Here is a 15,896-nt window from a genome sequence, read left to right on the forward strand (position 1 = left end):
GCTGCAATGCTAGATCGACAGCATAAATTTCCCTTTTTCTACCCTCCGTAAGAGAATGGAAAAATTGTTTAAAAAGATTCATAGGATAATCTAGCTTTTTTTAGTTGATTACAGACAGCCTAATGTCGTAGATGACATTAGGATTTACTGCTGTGTGCCGTAGTGAAAGGCAGATGATCTGGTAAAAGTATAGTAAAAGTATTCACGAGTGAGTCCTCCGCCCGATATGTGCAATAAGCTGATCAATTCTGTTTCAAGGGAAGGTGAGCATATCTTGTTTTTAATATCGTTAGATGTCTAGCTCAGTAGAAAGCTTGCAAAAAATTAAGCGATCCCAGTGCTTTAAAACGTGCTGCACTGCAGGCCTTAAATCGTGTACGTCACGGAACTCTTTTCAAACTGTAAAGCTAGCTTTTCTGCATGGTACGGTGGTAGCATAACGGTGGTGCTTAAGATACGTACGCAGTGAAGCTGGTGTGCATAATTCACTTTTCGAACTCGCGACGCATTCACGGACAACTTTTAAGAGTTAAAATGAGTGGTAATCGTTCTGTCGTCGAACATTACGGTGGCTTCAAGTTTCTAAAGAGCGCAGAAGCGAATTTTACAACGTGTACAATGAAACTGTTGTGTACGTTGTGAACTCTATACACAATGTGATTTATAATAATCTGCTTGAAAAACGCAATAGGAGTGGCTATTTAACGCTATTTTAGAGAGCAGCGGACTACACGCTCCGACATTTTTTAGGTTCGGGCAGTCAAATTTTGGAGCCAAGTGACCGATCAAAGCCTTGTGACATCACTGTCACTGTGTTAGCAAAAATCATCAACTAGAGAAGCAGTTTGTCACAACACAACAGCTGCCGTACTAATTACAACGCCGCACAGCCGCCCACCGCGTAGCAGACGGATGGATGGATGGATGTTATGAGCGTCCCCTTTGGAACGGGGCGGTGGGTTGCGCCACTAACTCTTGCTACTATGCTGCCTAATATCCTACCTAGGTAAACCAATGAAAAAAAAAAAAAAAACACTATGAACTACCACGTCCAAACTTTCCGATCCCCTATTGCGAACTGTGCTTTTGTACGTCTCCGTCTTTTGTCGTTTCCCTACTTTTCTTCTACCAATCCTCCAATCGCCTCTTACTAATGTCAATTGCGGACCTGTTTGCTTTACCACTGCTCCCGCTGAACCCAAGGGCTTCAAGGAGGCCAGTGGTGCCTAAATCGACCGCTGGGTAGACATCTTCACATTCTAATAAAATATGCTCCGTCGTTTCCCTAGCTTTACCGCAGCAAGCACATGCTTCTTCTTCCTTCTTATATCTCGCTTTATAGGTGCGTGTTCTAAGGCATCCCGATCTCGCTTCGAAAAGTAATGAGCTTCCCTTTGAGTTATCATAAATGGTTTCTTTCCTGATTTCGTTTTTTCCTCTTAAGTAGTTACTCATGGCAGGTTTCTTTTCCATTGCCGCCACCCATGAGATTAATTCAGCCTCTCCGACTTTCCGCTTGACCTTCCTTGTTGCTGTGTTGCCCACCCCACAGGCTGCATACTTGCTGGTAAGCTTCCTAGTTCTTTCCCTCCACTGTGAATCAATGTTTTGCCTGTACAGATACCTGAACACTCTCCCAGCCCATTTACTTTCTTCCATATTCCTAAGCCGTTCTTCATACTCAATTTTACTGCGAGCTTCCCTCACTTCAAAACTAGTCCAGCCCATATCCCCCTGCACAGCTTCATTTGTAGTCTTCCCGTGAGCGCCCAATGCGAGGCGACCCACTGACCTTTGGTTCCCGTCGAGTCCTGATTGTACCCCTGATTTAAAGCAAACAACCGCATTTCCAAAAGTAAGTCCTGGAACCATTACCCCCTTTCCACATACCTCGGAGGACCTCGTACCTATTGTATCCCCATAGCGCTCTGTGCTTCATTATGGCTGCATTTCTCTTCCCCTTGACTGTTATGGTTTTTTCCTGTGTTTCCATATATCCATTGCCTTTGTTTATCCATATACCAAGGTATCTATATTCTGTTACCCGAGGTATTTCTTGGCCCTGTATCTCCACTGTCTGTTCACTGTTTTCATTGAATACCATAACACCTGATTTTCTAACACTAAATTTCAAACCTAAATTGTTGCCTTCCTGTCCACAGATATTAGCCAGACGTTGCAAATCCCTTTGCTTGTTAGCGAGCAACACAATGTCGTCCGCATAAAATAAACCTGGGAGTTGCTGCTCTATTACTGTACCTGCCTGTTTGTATGGGAGATTAAACCCGATACTACTTCCTTCTAGCGCCCTCTCCGTCCTCACCATGTACATCATAAACAGCAGTGGGGATAAAGGGCACCCCTGCCTCAGTCCCTTGTTGATATGAGCTGTCTCCGCGCTCCTCATCCCTTCCCATTCAACGCAAACGGTATTTTCTAAGTAAACCTCTCTCAAAAGCTGTAGACAATGGTTACCTAAGCCTTCCCCTTCCAGAATATCCCACAAAATGTTGCGGTCTACGTTGTCGTAGGCTCCTGTAATGTCCAAAAAGGCCACATACAATGGTCTGCTTTCTACTTTTGATATTTCAATACACTGAGTAAGAACAAACAAGTTATCATCCAAACGCCTACCTATTCTAAAGCCATTCTGAAGCTCTCCCAAAATGCCATTATTCTCTGCCCATGCTTGAAGCTTTAATTTGATTGCCTGCATTGCTAGCCTGTATATTACTGATGTAATGGTCAACGGCCTATACGAGTGAATTCTGTCTTTCTCCCCCTTACCTTTATAAATTAAATTCATTCTACTTTGTCACCAACTGTCTGGTATTCGTCTATCTTTTAAAGTTTTTTCCACTGCTTTCACCAGAGCTTCCTTACTTTTTGGTCCCAGTTCATTTATCAGCCTAACGGGAACCTCGTCTAGCCCTGTGGCCGTGCACTTAGGAATTTTCTCTTCCGCTTTCTTCCAGTCTAAATTTGTCAGCACCAGCTCCTTTTCCACTTGGGTTTCTTTCATGCTCTTTTTTTCTTCAAATACAACCTCGTCCTTGCCTTGGAAAGATTCGGCTGTTACTTTTTGGATGTAATTTATTGCCGCTTCTCCTTCCAGTCTGTTTTCATCTTCGTCTAGGATATGTTGTTGTATTGTTGTTGAGTTCCTGCCTAATAATTTTATGTGATTCCAAAATGTGATTCCAGACGAACAGGTTATAAAAGCGCCACCTACGGCCGTCGGGTGAACGAAAGTGGGCGCAAGCTGCTCCCATAGAAGCCGGATATCTGTGCAGGTCTGGAGTTCCAGTATGTCGTGCTATCGACACTCCCCAGCAAAAAATTATCCTGGCCCGCCTCAGCGCTTGCTCAGACAGCCAATCAGAGGCTCTTGTGCTCTCTTCGTGCAAGATGGCGAAAGTGTAAGTTGTCTGGCTGCTTTTCTGGTTAATCGTGTTTGCGCCTTGTGGGCCTTCTCCCGCAGTGTTGCCGTGATGAAGCGGCAGAATTCGCCTTTCGTCGTGAAGCTCGAAATCACAAATCGCGTGAAACGCGATGAGAAGTTGGATGTCCGCGCAGCGTGCAAGATTCCGAGGAGCACTCTTGGCACGATTAGGGCTAAAGTGGCCAGACTCGCAACCCGGTGCCCATGGCGCCCGACGCGTACGCACGGCCGTGTACGAAGGGTTCTTCATACGTTCCGGTTTCCGCATGCTCGGCGATGACTGTAAATGCTGATGAATGCGACGAAGTCGTTGCCAGTGTTGCCGAAGTTTGGAGCGAGCTGTCAAAATTTCCGGGACATTCGAATCAACGGTGGACGAGTTTGTGAGTGCAGATGATGGTGTCGCGACCACGGTAGAGCCCGGAAACGAAGACTACATCGCCGACATCGTACCGAGCACAAATGAAAGTAGGCACACTGAGGAAAGCAACTACGGTCCTTTGCCCACATCCTCCGAAGTGATTGGTGCACACGCATTAGTCCGGTGCTTCTGCGCAAATGCGGAAAGTTGCGGCCTCAGCTGCTCTGACTCCTTAGACAATGTGGGGAAGTGCGTGCGTTGAAGGCAGCGAAACTGCCCAAGCAGAAGAAAATGCAGGACTAATTTATGCGGAACTAAGCTAGTTTCGTCAATAAAGTGATTTTATAAATGGTATGTGCTTTTATGACATCCAATTATTTAGCAGGCTTATATCGAATTATGCTTTATATCGAACTGATAGGTGTTTTTTTGCGAGTTCGATATAGCCGGGTTTGACTGTACCTAGAAATCCCAATTTCACTAGTTTAAATTGCATCAGGAACTTTCCTAATTGAACAATGCTGTTTATCACACATCAACAATTTCTATCTCTTCCCTCTTATAGGTGTCGAGCTCACTTAAAATTAAGTGAAGTTCCAAATGTAGCTGCGTGATGAGCAGGTCATGACAAGCGAAGTGTTCGCTTAGTGAATGCTAACATGAAAAGAAGGAAAACGAGGATGCTCTAATTCGTGGCCCCTTTTTTTTCCCCCAGTGCCAAGAAAGGCATTCACCATTAGAAACAATCTTTCAAGTCAAGCCAACAGTGGACGTATGATGTGAACATGCTCGCACCGCCACAGACAAGGCTTCAACCCAAAAGTGTCGCACAACTCGCTTCTAAATAGTTTTGTGGCACTGCTCTAGACTAAAATTTCATCACAATAATGGTGAATGAGATAAGGCCACATGCTCCTCTCTAATAGTTTTGGCAATTCCAAATTACCTCTTACTAAAAGTACAGTAAGCCAAACTATATCCTTAGCGAAAGAAAAAAAAAAACTTTGTGCATTCACTAAGTAACACCGTGCTTACAATCTGAAAAAGTAAGCAATAGAGTCTACCAAAAAAGAAATAGTTTGTCAAAGCATTGCTCAAACAGAGGTACATGTATTTGCATGTACAATGACAACATTCATGCTCACAAGTGATGGCAAAAGAAACCTGTGAAAAGTAAATGCTAGTGGCACACCAACCTAACTTCTCGCATTTGTTCCACGGGCCGGGCTTCCTTAAAGTCTGGGCAGCCTTCATTTTTCCACGCATTCCATGACTCCTCTCTCTGAAGAATGTGCTGCAAAGCGAGTCAGCGTCTCACATGTCTGCTGCTTCAACAAAGCACACTGCAGCCAGACGTTGTCATGCTGTATCCGCACAATTAAAAAAAATTTCCCCAACATTCCACAGGGTGGTGCTCAAATAGAAAAACTGTCATGGGTCACCACCAAGGCTTAGCAAAACAAGGGTTACCTTGATGCGAGTGGCAAAGCCGGCACCATCAGGTGGGGTCTCCTCAAGCAGCTGGCAATAGAAAAAAGAAAAATATCATTCCACAGTAGCCCCGAAAAAGCAAGCTCTCAAAACAAGAAGAGCTTCAAAGGAAAAGCCAAATTGTGCTACAACAAAATACTAGTATTATTATTTTAACATACAAACTATAGCCATCTTACTATAGAATTTTTCAGGAAGGTAAACTTGGAGTGGTGTTATTAGTCATGTAAAACTTGTTACAACAGAAGAGTACGTTGTTACAACATTTGGTTTATTTTTGAAAACATTTTGCTTATTTTTGAAAAAGTTAAGGAATTTGCAAAAGATGTTAAAGAACAGATGTATTAATCAGGTTTCCTGTATTAGGTATGTACGTACTGTTTTGTTCACCATGCATTTTCTACTTCCAAAGTTACATTTCATTATGCTCTTCTGTTGATTTGTGTGCACTGTTGTACATCTGCTGTACAATTTATTCTTATACTTTGCTGCCATAATCTGGGACACCAAAGACAAATTATTTTCTACAAACAATGTCTAATAACAATAAAGAAGACTATGACCCTTAAAGGAACACTAAAGGCAAATATTAAACCAAGCTAAAGTGATAGATTAGTGCTTGAGAATCTCTAAGGCGTCAATATTATCGCGAACAGAGCCTTAATAATCGAGACACTGAGGTAAATGCAGGACATGATTAGACACTCCCCTCGGACATTCAAGCACTTGCCCGATGATGGAAGCACTCCTCAGTTAAATTCTGTCACTAGTACTCAACCACTCGTTGCAAAAAACATCATTGTATTGTATTAGAAGATAAAATGAAATGCTACTTATCGAGTTCTAATTCATTTTTAGAAAAAAGAACTAATTAAAATTACCATTGAGAACGACGTGAGCAGTCAAAAAGTTTAGTTTTCGCTCGACTCTGCATCGCCCATGCTTTCCTGTTTCAGCAGTTTGTTATAGCATAGTGCTGTGCTGGTTTTGTTGACTCGCGAAACTCGCATAAACTGCAAGTAGCAGAGAATTCAGCTTCCATGTGATGTCGCGGGATGCCCGAACCGTCTACGCCACTTGACCAAAAAGCAGCTGCAGCGGCGAATGAATCCACCGCTCTGTCTTGGCTCGCTGCCCCCGTCTGTCGGGCACCGTTTTACTCACTGATGGCAGCAAAGTTATGGCGTATGCAACGTCACCACTCCCCCGGTTGGGTGGCGGGAGATGTGAATTTTGAAAAAGGTATCTGGACCATTCAGATGCAATTTCCTCATAAACTAAGTCCTTTCTTGGCACAAAACAAGTATTGCAAGGTTTCTGGAATGGTATTTAGACAGTCCATGTCAACTTATTTGCCTTTAGTGTCCCTTTAAGCAGCAACAACACAGAGCATATTTCCAGTGTGCTCTTGTATGGAGTGTTTGTGAGCAGTAGGCTAGTACATTGCCATATATATCCAGCTGCAGGTGTCTTGTGCCAGCTTGCCCTCCTGACAAACGTAAACGTTTGCTGCAGTTTAGCATCAGCCTGGGGTGTCTCTTTCAGAGCACACCAGAGAAGGAATTTTGGACAAGTTTGCCATCTGATGTCACGTGTTTGGTGATACATCCTTGGCAAGTGCAAGTGAGGAACTCACTTTGTAAACCTGTGTCAGGGTGTTCTTCACCCAGGCAGACTGTTCCTCTGTTAGAATGTGCGAGTCTCTGGTAGGAGTAACAAAACAGCAAATGCCAGAAGTTAGGCAACAATGATGATTTCAACAAAAAAGTTGACTTTGTTGACAATGGTAACTGAAAAGTGTAACAGGGAGAAAAACGGCAGCATATCAGTCACACCTGCACATGAAGCACAATCAAGTACATTACTTCATAACTTCTGAGCTTGTTATGTCTCCTCAACAGTAAAACAGTTCAATTAATTGTCCTTTTCCAGCCAGTCGATACCATAGCATGGTATTGAACAGACATGGTTACACATAGCCCAATTTCATTATAGTTAGCCCAATAGGGATATTCCCTGATATAGCCAACTCTGTTTTGTGGCTGCAGTGTTAGCCCTATAGGGCAGCTTTGTTGTCTGGAAACAAGTTCAGAAGTGAATTGTTTTAGAGGCATCAACCCCTTATGCACATGCAGGGTATCTTCAGTGTCATATCTAGTGCCTTGATGACATGAGAGAACCGCAAACGATGACTGCAACAAAAAGCTTACCGGGAAAGTGCTGGAAAAAAATAACTGGCTACTTCTTTTTAACTATTTTGCCACTGTCACTAAAAACTAAAATCAATTTCATTTCAAACAATGCACAGTAAAACCTTGTTAAACCGTACCCGCTTAAACAGTAGTTTCGTTTTAAAAGTAGTAAAGTCAAATCCTCGACTCAGCAGCCATTGAACATAATGTATTTTGTATCTGCATAAACCGTACCAGCTTATTGCATATGCATCGGTTAACACGTAGTGTTTCCACTTTTCGTCGCACAAAAACGGCGGTGCGTCGTCTCCATCCACCCGGCAGAACAACAAGCCTTAGAGATCGGAACAACGGCTTCCAAGTGCCCTGTGCGTTCGCGCGTGAAGCCACATCATTTCGTCGGCGTGCGAGAGAGTGTTGTGGCATCGCACGCGAGGACTCACGTCATGCTGAAGCTCGGATAAAAAAGACGCCGGATGCTCAGCATAGAAGAAAAATTAGACATCGTTCATGCTATCGAACGTGACACGAAGAAGTCGGCGCTGGCACGCGACAGGGATCTGCTGTTGACTACGGTGTGTGGCATCTGGAATGCGAAGAAGTTGCTCGGCAGCGCTGCTGCGACCGCGAAGAGATGTTGGCTACGAGGTTCGACTTTTCGCCATCGTTGCCTCTGTTGTTGCCGAAGTGTCGGCTAGCAACAGTGATGAGGACGGCACGTAAAGTGACAGCACGGGCGATTCAGGCCCGACAGCGGCAGAAGCTGCGCGTTACGCCAGCCTCATGAATGCAATCATCGCAACGAGAACAGCACCTCGCAATGAAAAAGGCGCCTCGCGACTTCTGCAGTGCTACCGCGCACGTGCAGAGAGAATAAGTAACATGAACGAGGAATCTACCATGCGAGTGTTTGCCGAGTGGAGGGGGGCTGGCTGAAAAGCTGCCTCACAGCTTCAGTAAGTTTGAGGTTGCTGTCGTCGCTGCTACGCCGCCGCGGCATCAAACGAAAATAACACTTTAGTCGCGCGAAGTCAATAAATACTGCATGTTTTTTTCCTCTTTCATTGCACTCTCTCTGAGTTCTGTTTTTGACAGGTAAGTGGTCGATCTCATGCTATTTCGGTTAAACAGTACTACCATTTAGTACATACTTTTTCCGAGCTCCGGCCAACTATGGTTTAACGAGGTTTCACTGTAATCGGAATTAACATTGATTGCTTTTTCTCTGTAACATGCAAAAGACCAATCTCTGAATTATGTTAGCACCACAGGACTCTCTAATGATCTCTCAAAACACATCTCAATGTACATATGTACAAGCACACTGTGCACTGTTACAGCGAAATGTTGCCTCAGAGCCTCAAGCATGAATTCCCAGCTCCTAGACTGACACCAACATGTCTCACTTAAGGGCAGTTTTTGTAACAGTGAATCAAACAATTTCACTCCTTCAAGAGCCCCTCACCAGGGCCCATAGCAAATTTCGGTTATACGCTGGAAGTTGTTATGTGTCCTCTGGGGAGCGTTTTGCTGCAAAAGTTTTTCAAATCGACTCATTAATAGCCGAGATATAAATACTTCAGTGCCGCAAACCCATGATTTCAGAAGGCGAGCTCCCCTGCCAAGCGAGACACTCTCTCCACTCGCCCTGTCTAGCCTATGCAAGCGAAATTCCTTCTTTGCGTTCTCCCATACCGGACCTCGAGGATTGCGTGACGCACACGTCACAGGCCCCGCCCAGCCTTCATTTTTTTCTCCTTGCCTTTTTTTTTTCTTTTTTCGGCGCTGCGTGTTTTTGCTGACGGCGTTGCGCGCAATCTGTTGTGATTGGCTTGTTTCAGGCTGCGCACGATTTTGCGCGCTGTGCACAAGGAAACCTGACTAGCAGTATAATTCAGTGCTGCACAAATACTGAGGCAGACACAAGCGGATCGCAGAGCATGGTCACATGCTGGAACACGGTAGAAAATGGCCTAGTTTCCGTACCTGCGCACATGACTGCATGACCGTGGGAACAAGCAGATGAAGCGAAAGTACATCTCTCTTGCTTCGGTGTGAAGTAAAACAAGAAACACGCAGACATTCCGTTTGTGTGTTTTATTACTTCTATAAACTTCAATTCGTCAATTCGAGCAAAAGATCACACAAATAACAGATGTTGCCTTGAGTAATTCTTGAAGTCACGTGTCACTATGAGCAATGTCACAGTGCGAACACGTGTACATAGGCACACTAGCATGTGTACGTCACGCAGCAGCTTGGAGCACGGCGGCCGCGAGAAGTGAAAACAGCATTCGGTTTGAGCTTTCAGGTCTTTCCGTGGCGCATAGCGATGTAATACTTTGCAGACACGATCGTTAGTGCGTAATTTATGCTCTGAGCGTATCAGCTCGAAATGGCCAGACCTGGTGAGGGGCCCTTTAAGAACTGTGCAACATGGATAGCTCAGTTTTAGTACAGCTGTTCCTTTCATCTTAAATGAATTGGAAGAAATGCACAGTCACTTAACAGCTTGAAGCGCACAGTAGACTGCAGGTACTGGAAGAGGATGAGGAATTGCACCAGGACGTAGCGCCGGAAGTTGCTGTCGCTCAGCTCCAGCTCCAGCAGCTGCAAGGAGGCACCCATGCACCATGAACACAGGCTAGGCTGTACTAGCACATTACACCCTCTACACTTTCAAGTTCTCACACCATGGATGTTGACGCCATGTTCTCAGGCCTTTTTTAATGGTGCACTACACTGCAGTATTCTAGAAGAACCAAAGACTAAGCTTTTCATATTTTTTACTTCAGCACAATGGCCCAAACATGAGAAAACACATCGAAATTCACAATGTCACACTGATATACTGGTGCTGAAATTTTGAAGTCAAGTTCAAAAAGTGGAACTTCAGCCTACATTTTCCATTCTAGTAATCAACCTCTTACAGCAAAATCAATTAAAATAAGTTTTGAAAGAATACTTTCAAAGTTTAAAGTGATTTAGTGTTGCACCTTAGTGCCCCTGGTGCAAAGCAAAGGTGCAGATTATGCCTTCAGCTTCAGGTTTATGCCACTAAAAAGCACATTGGCATGAAATCACACCACGATTCAACAGCAAGTAGTGACAAAAGTGATGCATGAATATGGTAGAAAATAAAATGAGTGCTTACTCAAGCAGAAGCTTAAAAAACGAAGCCATGCATATTTACCTTCCTGGAGCCGCTACAATTTTCGTTTTTTCCACAAAGGAGTGCCTGACTATGTATTTATGTGTTCAGTGTGAGTGTTCGGGGTGAGTGTTCGATGTGAGTATCGCAACATTACCCTGCACATGGTTGATCTGATACATAACAGCTCTCAAACCAGACACAAATACAGCTGAAAGTTGGGCCAGTTGGTTCTGCGTTAAGTGCATTATAAGAATTTCCAGCGAAGAAAACACTTACGAAGGAACCAAGTAGATAGAAAGACGCTGGCTGTGAATTGACGGTTTGATGGTGAGCAAAGTACGAAGAGCAGATAAAAATGAATAAAAGATATATTTGGAAAAAGCCAGACCATACCGCTGCACATGCGTGTCATCGCAAAGCCTGACGTAGGAAGTCCACCTCTGTCAAGCCGATTGAGGGGACGCTGACACATTTACTTCCCTTATGCAGAAGGCTTCATATTGTCACGTGGTGGTGACGTAGAAGAACACAGTAGCAATACTGTGAACGAGAAAACTAACTTTTATTGGGCGAACTTGTGCCCACAAAACAGGCTACACTTATAGCACAACGAAAGCGGCGAACACAGTCGGCGATCGTCGGAAATCTGATCAGCGGGTCAAGCGCGTCGGCTTTTATACAGGATCGTCGAATGTTCCAGACTAATCGTTGGGACCCGCGTGCCTTCCACAAAGTTCTACACCATTCGAGTCAGGCGAATAAATCAGATAACAGAAGGTTCGTCGACAACAGACTGTGGATAGAAGCATCGATAACTTTCCAGAAACTTCGGATACATGCAAGCGCGTCCCGCGCTGTGCGATAAGATTTGTTAGGCGGCCAAACGTGGTCGCCCGATAAATATAAGTACACGTGTCAATACCCCCCTCTTAAAAAGCATCGTCCCGATGCTACAAATATAAGAGAGCGACACACAAAAGGACACTTATTAAACATAAGTAACAAAACAACGAAAAGAAATCAAGTCTAAAAGTCAGTTACGCGAAGTCCCAAAGTTCGTCAACGCTGGTGGTACGGCTTGAGCCGCACAACGTGGACAATTTCAGGTCGTGAGCGACGCCGCTGTGACAGCGAAATGCCGTCTGGCACGACCTCATAGTCCAGTACGCCAATACGTCGGATGATCTTGTACGGTCCGAAATAGCGACGCAAGAGCTTCTCGCTCAGTCCTCGTCGGCGTATAGGGGTCCAAACCCAAACACGGTCACCGGGCTGGTACTCGATAAAGCGTCGTCGGAGGTTGTAGCGTCGGCTGTCGGTCCTCTGCTGGCTCTTGATCCGGAGGCGGGCGAGCTGTCGGGCTTCTTCGGCGCGCTGGAGATAGCTAGCGACGTCAACATTCTCTTCGTCAATGACGTGGGGCAGCATGGCGTCGAGCGTCGTCGTCGGGTTCCTGCCGTAAACCAGCTTAAACGGCGTGATCTGTGTTGTTTCTTGCACCGCCGTGTTGTAAGCGAAGGTTACATACGGCAGGACCGCGTCCCACGTCTTGTGCTCAACGTCGACGTACATCGCTAGCATGTCGGCGAGGGTCTTATTCAGGCGCTCCGTGAGACCATTAGTTTGCGGATGGTAGGCAGTTGTCCTCCTGTGGCTTGTCTGGCTATATTGCAGAATGGCTTGGGTGAGCTCTGCTGTAAAAGCCGTTCCTCTGTCGGTGATGAGGACTTCTGGGGCGCCATGTCGCAGCAGGATGTTCTCGACGAAAAATTTCGCCACCTCGGCTGCGCTGCCTTTCGGTAGAGCTTTTGTTTCAGCGAATCGGGTGAGATAGTCCGTCGCCACGACGATCCACTTATTCCCGGATGTTGACGTCGGAAACGGCCCCAACAAATCCATCCCAATCTGCTCGAATGGTCGACGAGGAGGTTCAATCGGCTGTAGTAACCCTGCTGGCCTTGTCGGTGGTGTCTTGCGTCGTTGACAGTCTCGGCATGTCTTGACGTAACGGGCGACGTCGGCGGTAAGACGCGGCCAGTAATACCTTTCATGTATCCTCGACAGCGTCCGGGAGAATCCGAGGTGCCCAGCAGTGGGATCGTCGTGTAAGGCGTGCAGTACTTCTGGACGCAGCGCCGACGGAACAACAAGAAGGTAGTTGGCACGGACTGGTGAAAAGTTTTTCTTCACGAGTAGGTTGTTTTGAAGCGTGAACGAAGATAATCCACGCTTAAATGCCCTAGGGACAACGTCGGTGTGCCCTTCCAAATACTCGACAAGGGCTTTTAGCTCCGGGTCCCCTCGTTGTTGATCAGCGAAGTCTTCCGCGCTTATTATTCCAAGGAAGGCGTCGTCGTCCTCGTTATCTTGCGGCGGCGGGTCAATGGGGGCGCGTGATAGGCAATCGGCATCTGAGTGTTTTCGACCGGACTTGTATGTTACAGTGATGTCGTATTCTTGTAGTCTGAGGCTCCACCGTGCCAGCCGTCCTGAAGGGTCCTTTAAGTTAGCTAGCCAACACAACGCGTGATGGTCGCTGACCACTCTGAATGGCCTGCCATATAGGTAGGGGCGAAATTTCGCTGTAGCCCAAACGATGGCGAGGCATTCCTTTTCCGTTGTGGAATAATTGCCTTCCGCTTTTGACAACGACCGGCTAGCGTAAGCTATCACGTGTTCATGTCCATCTTTTCTCTGGACTAGGACGGCACCGAGGCCTAGGCTACTGGCGTCAGTGTGGATTTCGGTATCGGCGAGCTCGTCGAAGTGCGCAAGTACGGGCGGCGACTGCATGCGTCGTTTGAGTGCTTCAAATGAGTCGGCCTGCGGCGTTTCCCACTTGAACTCGATGTCACATTTAGTTAGCTGTGTCAGCGGCTCAGCGATGCGGGAAAAGTCCTTGACAAATCGCCTGTAGTAGGCACACATGCCAAGAAATCTACGCACTGCCTTCTTGTCGGTGGGCTTCGTACCATACCGGCGAAAAGCTCCTCCTTTACACCACGCATCAGTAGCCGGACTTTCTTTTCCTCGGACATTTCCGGGTCGGCGTGGCGGAATAGGCGGCTCATTTCTTCCGTAAAGATGGTAACGTTCTCGTTTGGTAGCTGCACTCGGGCGTCCAGCATAGCTTCAGCCCTTTCCTTGCGCACGACGCTTGTAAAGGTGCGCAGGAAGCCGCTACGGAACAGGTCCCACGTTGTGAAGGTCGATTCCCTGTTCTCAAACCAAGTTCTGGCGACGTCTTCTAAAGCGAAGTAGACATGCCGCAGCTTGTCGTCGGAGTCCCAGTTGTTGAACGTCGCGATGCGTTCGTAGGTCTCCAGCCATGATTCCGGGTCTTCAGTCGCTGCTCCATGGAAGGTTGGTGGGTCCCGAGGTTGTTGTAGGATAACGGGGGACGCTGGGACAGCCATTGGGGTTGTTTTGACCACGATCTTCTTTGTCGACTCAGGTAGAAGTCCGTGCTCTGGGGGCAGTCCTTGAAGTCTGCGGCTAGCACGCTGGTCTTGGGCGATGTTGGTTTTGTCCTCGGGCTTCGGGCTTGGATCGCGGCTTTGCGGGGGCGTTCGGTACATGAACGCACTAGCACCTCCACCAGATGTCACGTGGTGGTGACGTAGAAGAACACAGTAGCAATACTGTGAACGAGAAAACTAACTTTTATTGGGCGAACTTGTGCCCACAAAACAGGCTACACTTATAGCACAACGAAAGCGGCGAACACAGTCGGCGATCGTCGGAAATCTGATCAGCGGGTCAAGCGCGTCGGCTTTTATACAGGATCGTCGAATGTTCCAGACTAATCGTTGGGACCCGCGTGCCTTCCACAAAGTTCTACACCATTCGAGTCAGGCGAATAAATCAGATAACAGAAGGTTCGTCGACAACAGACTGTGGATAGAAGCATCGATAACTTTCCAGAAACTTCGGATACATGCAAGCGCGTCCCGCGCTGTGCGATAAGATTTGTTAGGCGGTCAAACGTGGTCGCCCGATAAATATAAGTACACGTGTCAATATATAATAGCTTACTTTCTTTTTTTAAACTGATCGAGAAAATGTGTGGCTTCGAAAAGGCAGCAGCACTGGCACATATGGCCTGCTAAATGTCCCGAACCCGCAATCGCTTCTATGTTGCACCTGTGCTCTCTGAACCTATCGTTTAAGCACCAGCCAGTTTTGCAGACGTTGCTTTTGCCACTAGGAAGTGGAATTTTATAAACCACTTCAGCTCTACAAGCGACGAAACACGTAATGTGTTTCTTGGAGCAAGTGGTTTTCCTGTGCCTGTTAGCGGCTTTCTATCCACTTGCTTTCTTCCTTAATTATTTTTTTTTTCACTGGAAATTCTTATAATGCCTTTTACAAATGCAGATCTTTTTTTTAAAACTGCCAAATGATTAAAACAACAGAACCCTAGTGAACGCAGCAATTGGGAATTTTTTGGTGTTCTCCCAACATGCTCAAGCTTGCCTAGCCTTTCCAGACTTACTAGTGCAGTTGCCTGATTGTTCTTTTAAAGTTCCGTCTCGCAAACACAGAACATATCACAAGTAGATCATTCCTGGGTACCTACCTAGAAACCAAGATTCTGTCTGCAGGTTTGCGGTGCGATGACAATTGCACCGGGCTGCTTTTATAACTGTTTTAATGCCACATGGAGTTACTTGCACGGGTTATGTGCACTCTTTCCCCCTCACCTCGATTATCCAAAAGCTGTAGCTGGAGGTGCAGTGTAGATGCAGGGAGAAGTTGTGCACTAAGAATACCATGTGCACCTATTCAACTTAAGTCATGTTTACCATGACACAAGTTATTACAAGCACAATTCAAAAGTGCACGCACCTTCTGGCTGGTCAAGTACTTGGCAAAGTACACCGACTTCCCGGATGGACTGCTTGAGCTGCCTGGTAGTGTCCACTGTGCCGTCTTAATGTCATCCAGCTTGAAGCTGCCAAACACTGACAGCACGTCTGCCGAGTACTGCAAGACAGAAACATCGCAGCATATTCTATAAAGCAGAAAATAAGATGTTTCTAAAGTCAGTGTTGCTCCTGTGGCAGTGAACAGGCTATCAATTGCAGATCTGCTGACATATTTTGCTAGAGAAGGAGTATAATAACAAGCAAAGAAAGCAACAGCTTTTCTTCTGTAAAATTTGGCAGCAGTCCCTTGATAAAACTAATTAGTTCTGAAAAAATCTGCAAGGCAGGGGAAGATTCATTAAAAATTCCGAGGACACCTAAGCCCTTA

General features: G+C 46.0%; 1 protein-coding gene across 2 annotated transcripts in view; it reads right to left on the reverse strand.

Annotated features, from left to right (window-relative positions):
• Window positions 1-15,896, reverse strand: part of Hpr1 (THO complex 1-like protein Hpr1) — a 66,056-nt gene that overhangs the window by 33,413 nt on the left and 16,747 nt on the right. For both annotated transcript variants that reach the window (XM_055068455.2, XM_050174646.3), the window contains exons 10-14: window positions 15,489-15,626; window positions 9,996-10,096; window positions 6,931-6,997; window positions 5,274-5,324; window positions 5,000-5,097 (exon numbers count right to left, since the gene is read on the reverse strand). In XM_055068455.2, coding sequence (XP_054924430.1) covers window positions 5,000-5,097; window positions 5,274-5,324; window positions 6,931-6,997; window positions 9,996-10,096; window positions 15,489-15,626 — 455 coding nt within the window. The remainder of the gene's footprint in view (window positions 1-4,999; window positions 5,098-5,273; window positions 5,325-6,930; window positions 6,998-9,995; window positions 10,097-15,488; window positions 15,627-15,896) is intronic.

This window comes from Dermacentor andersoni, chromosome 9, assembly GCF_023375885.2.
Source record: "Dermacentor andersoni chromosome 9, qqDerAnde1_hic_scaffold, whole genome shotgun sequence".
Taxonomy (NCBI): Eukaryota; Metazoa; Arthropoda; class Arachnida; order Ixodida; family Ixodidae; genus Dermacentor; species Dermacentor andersoni.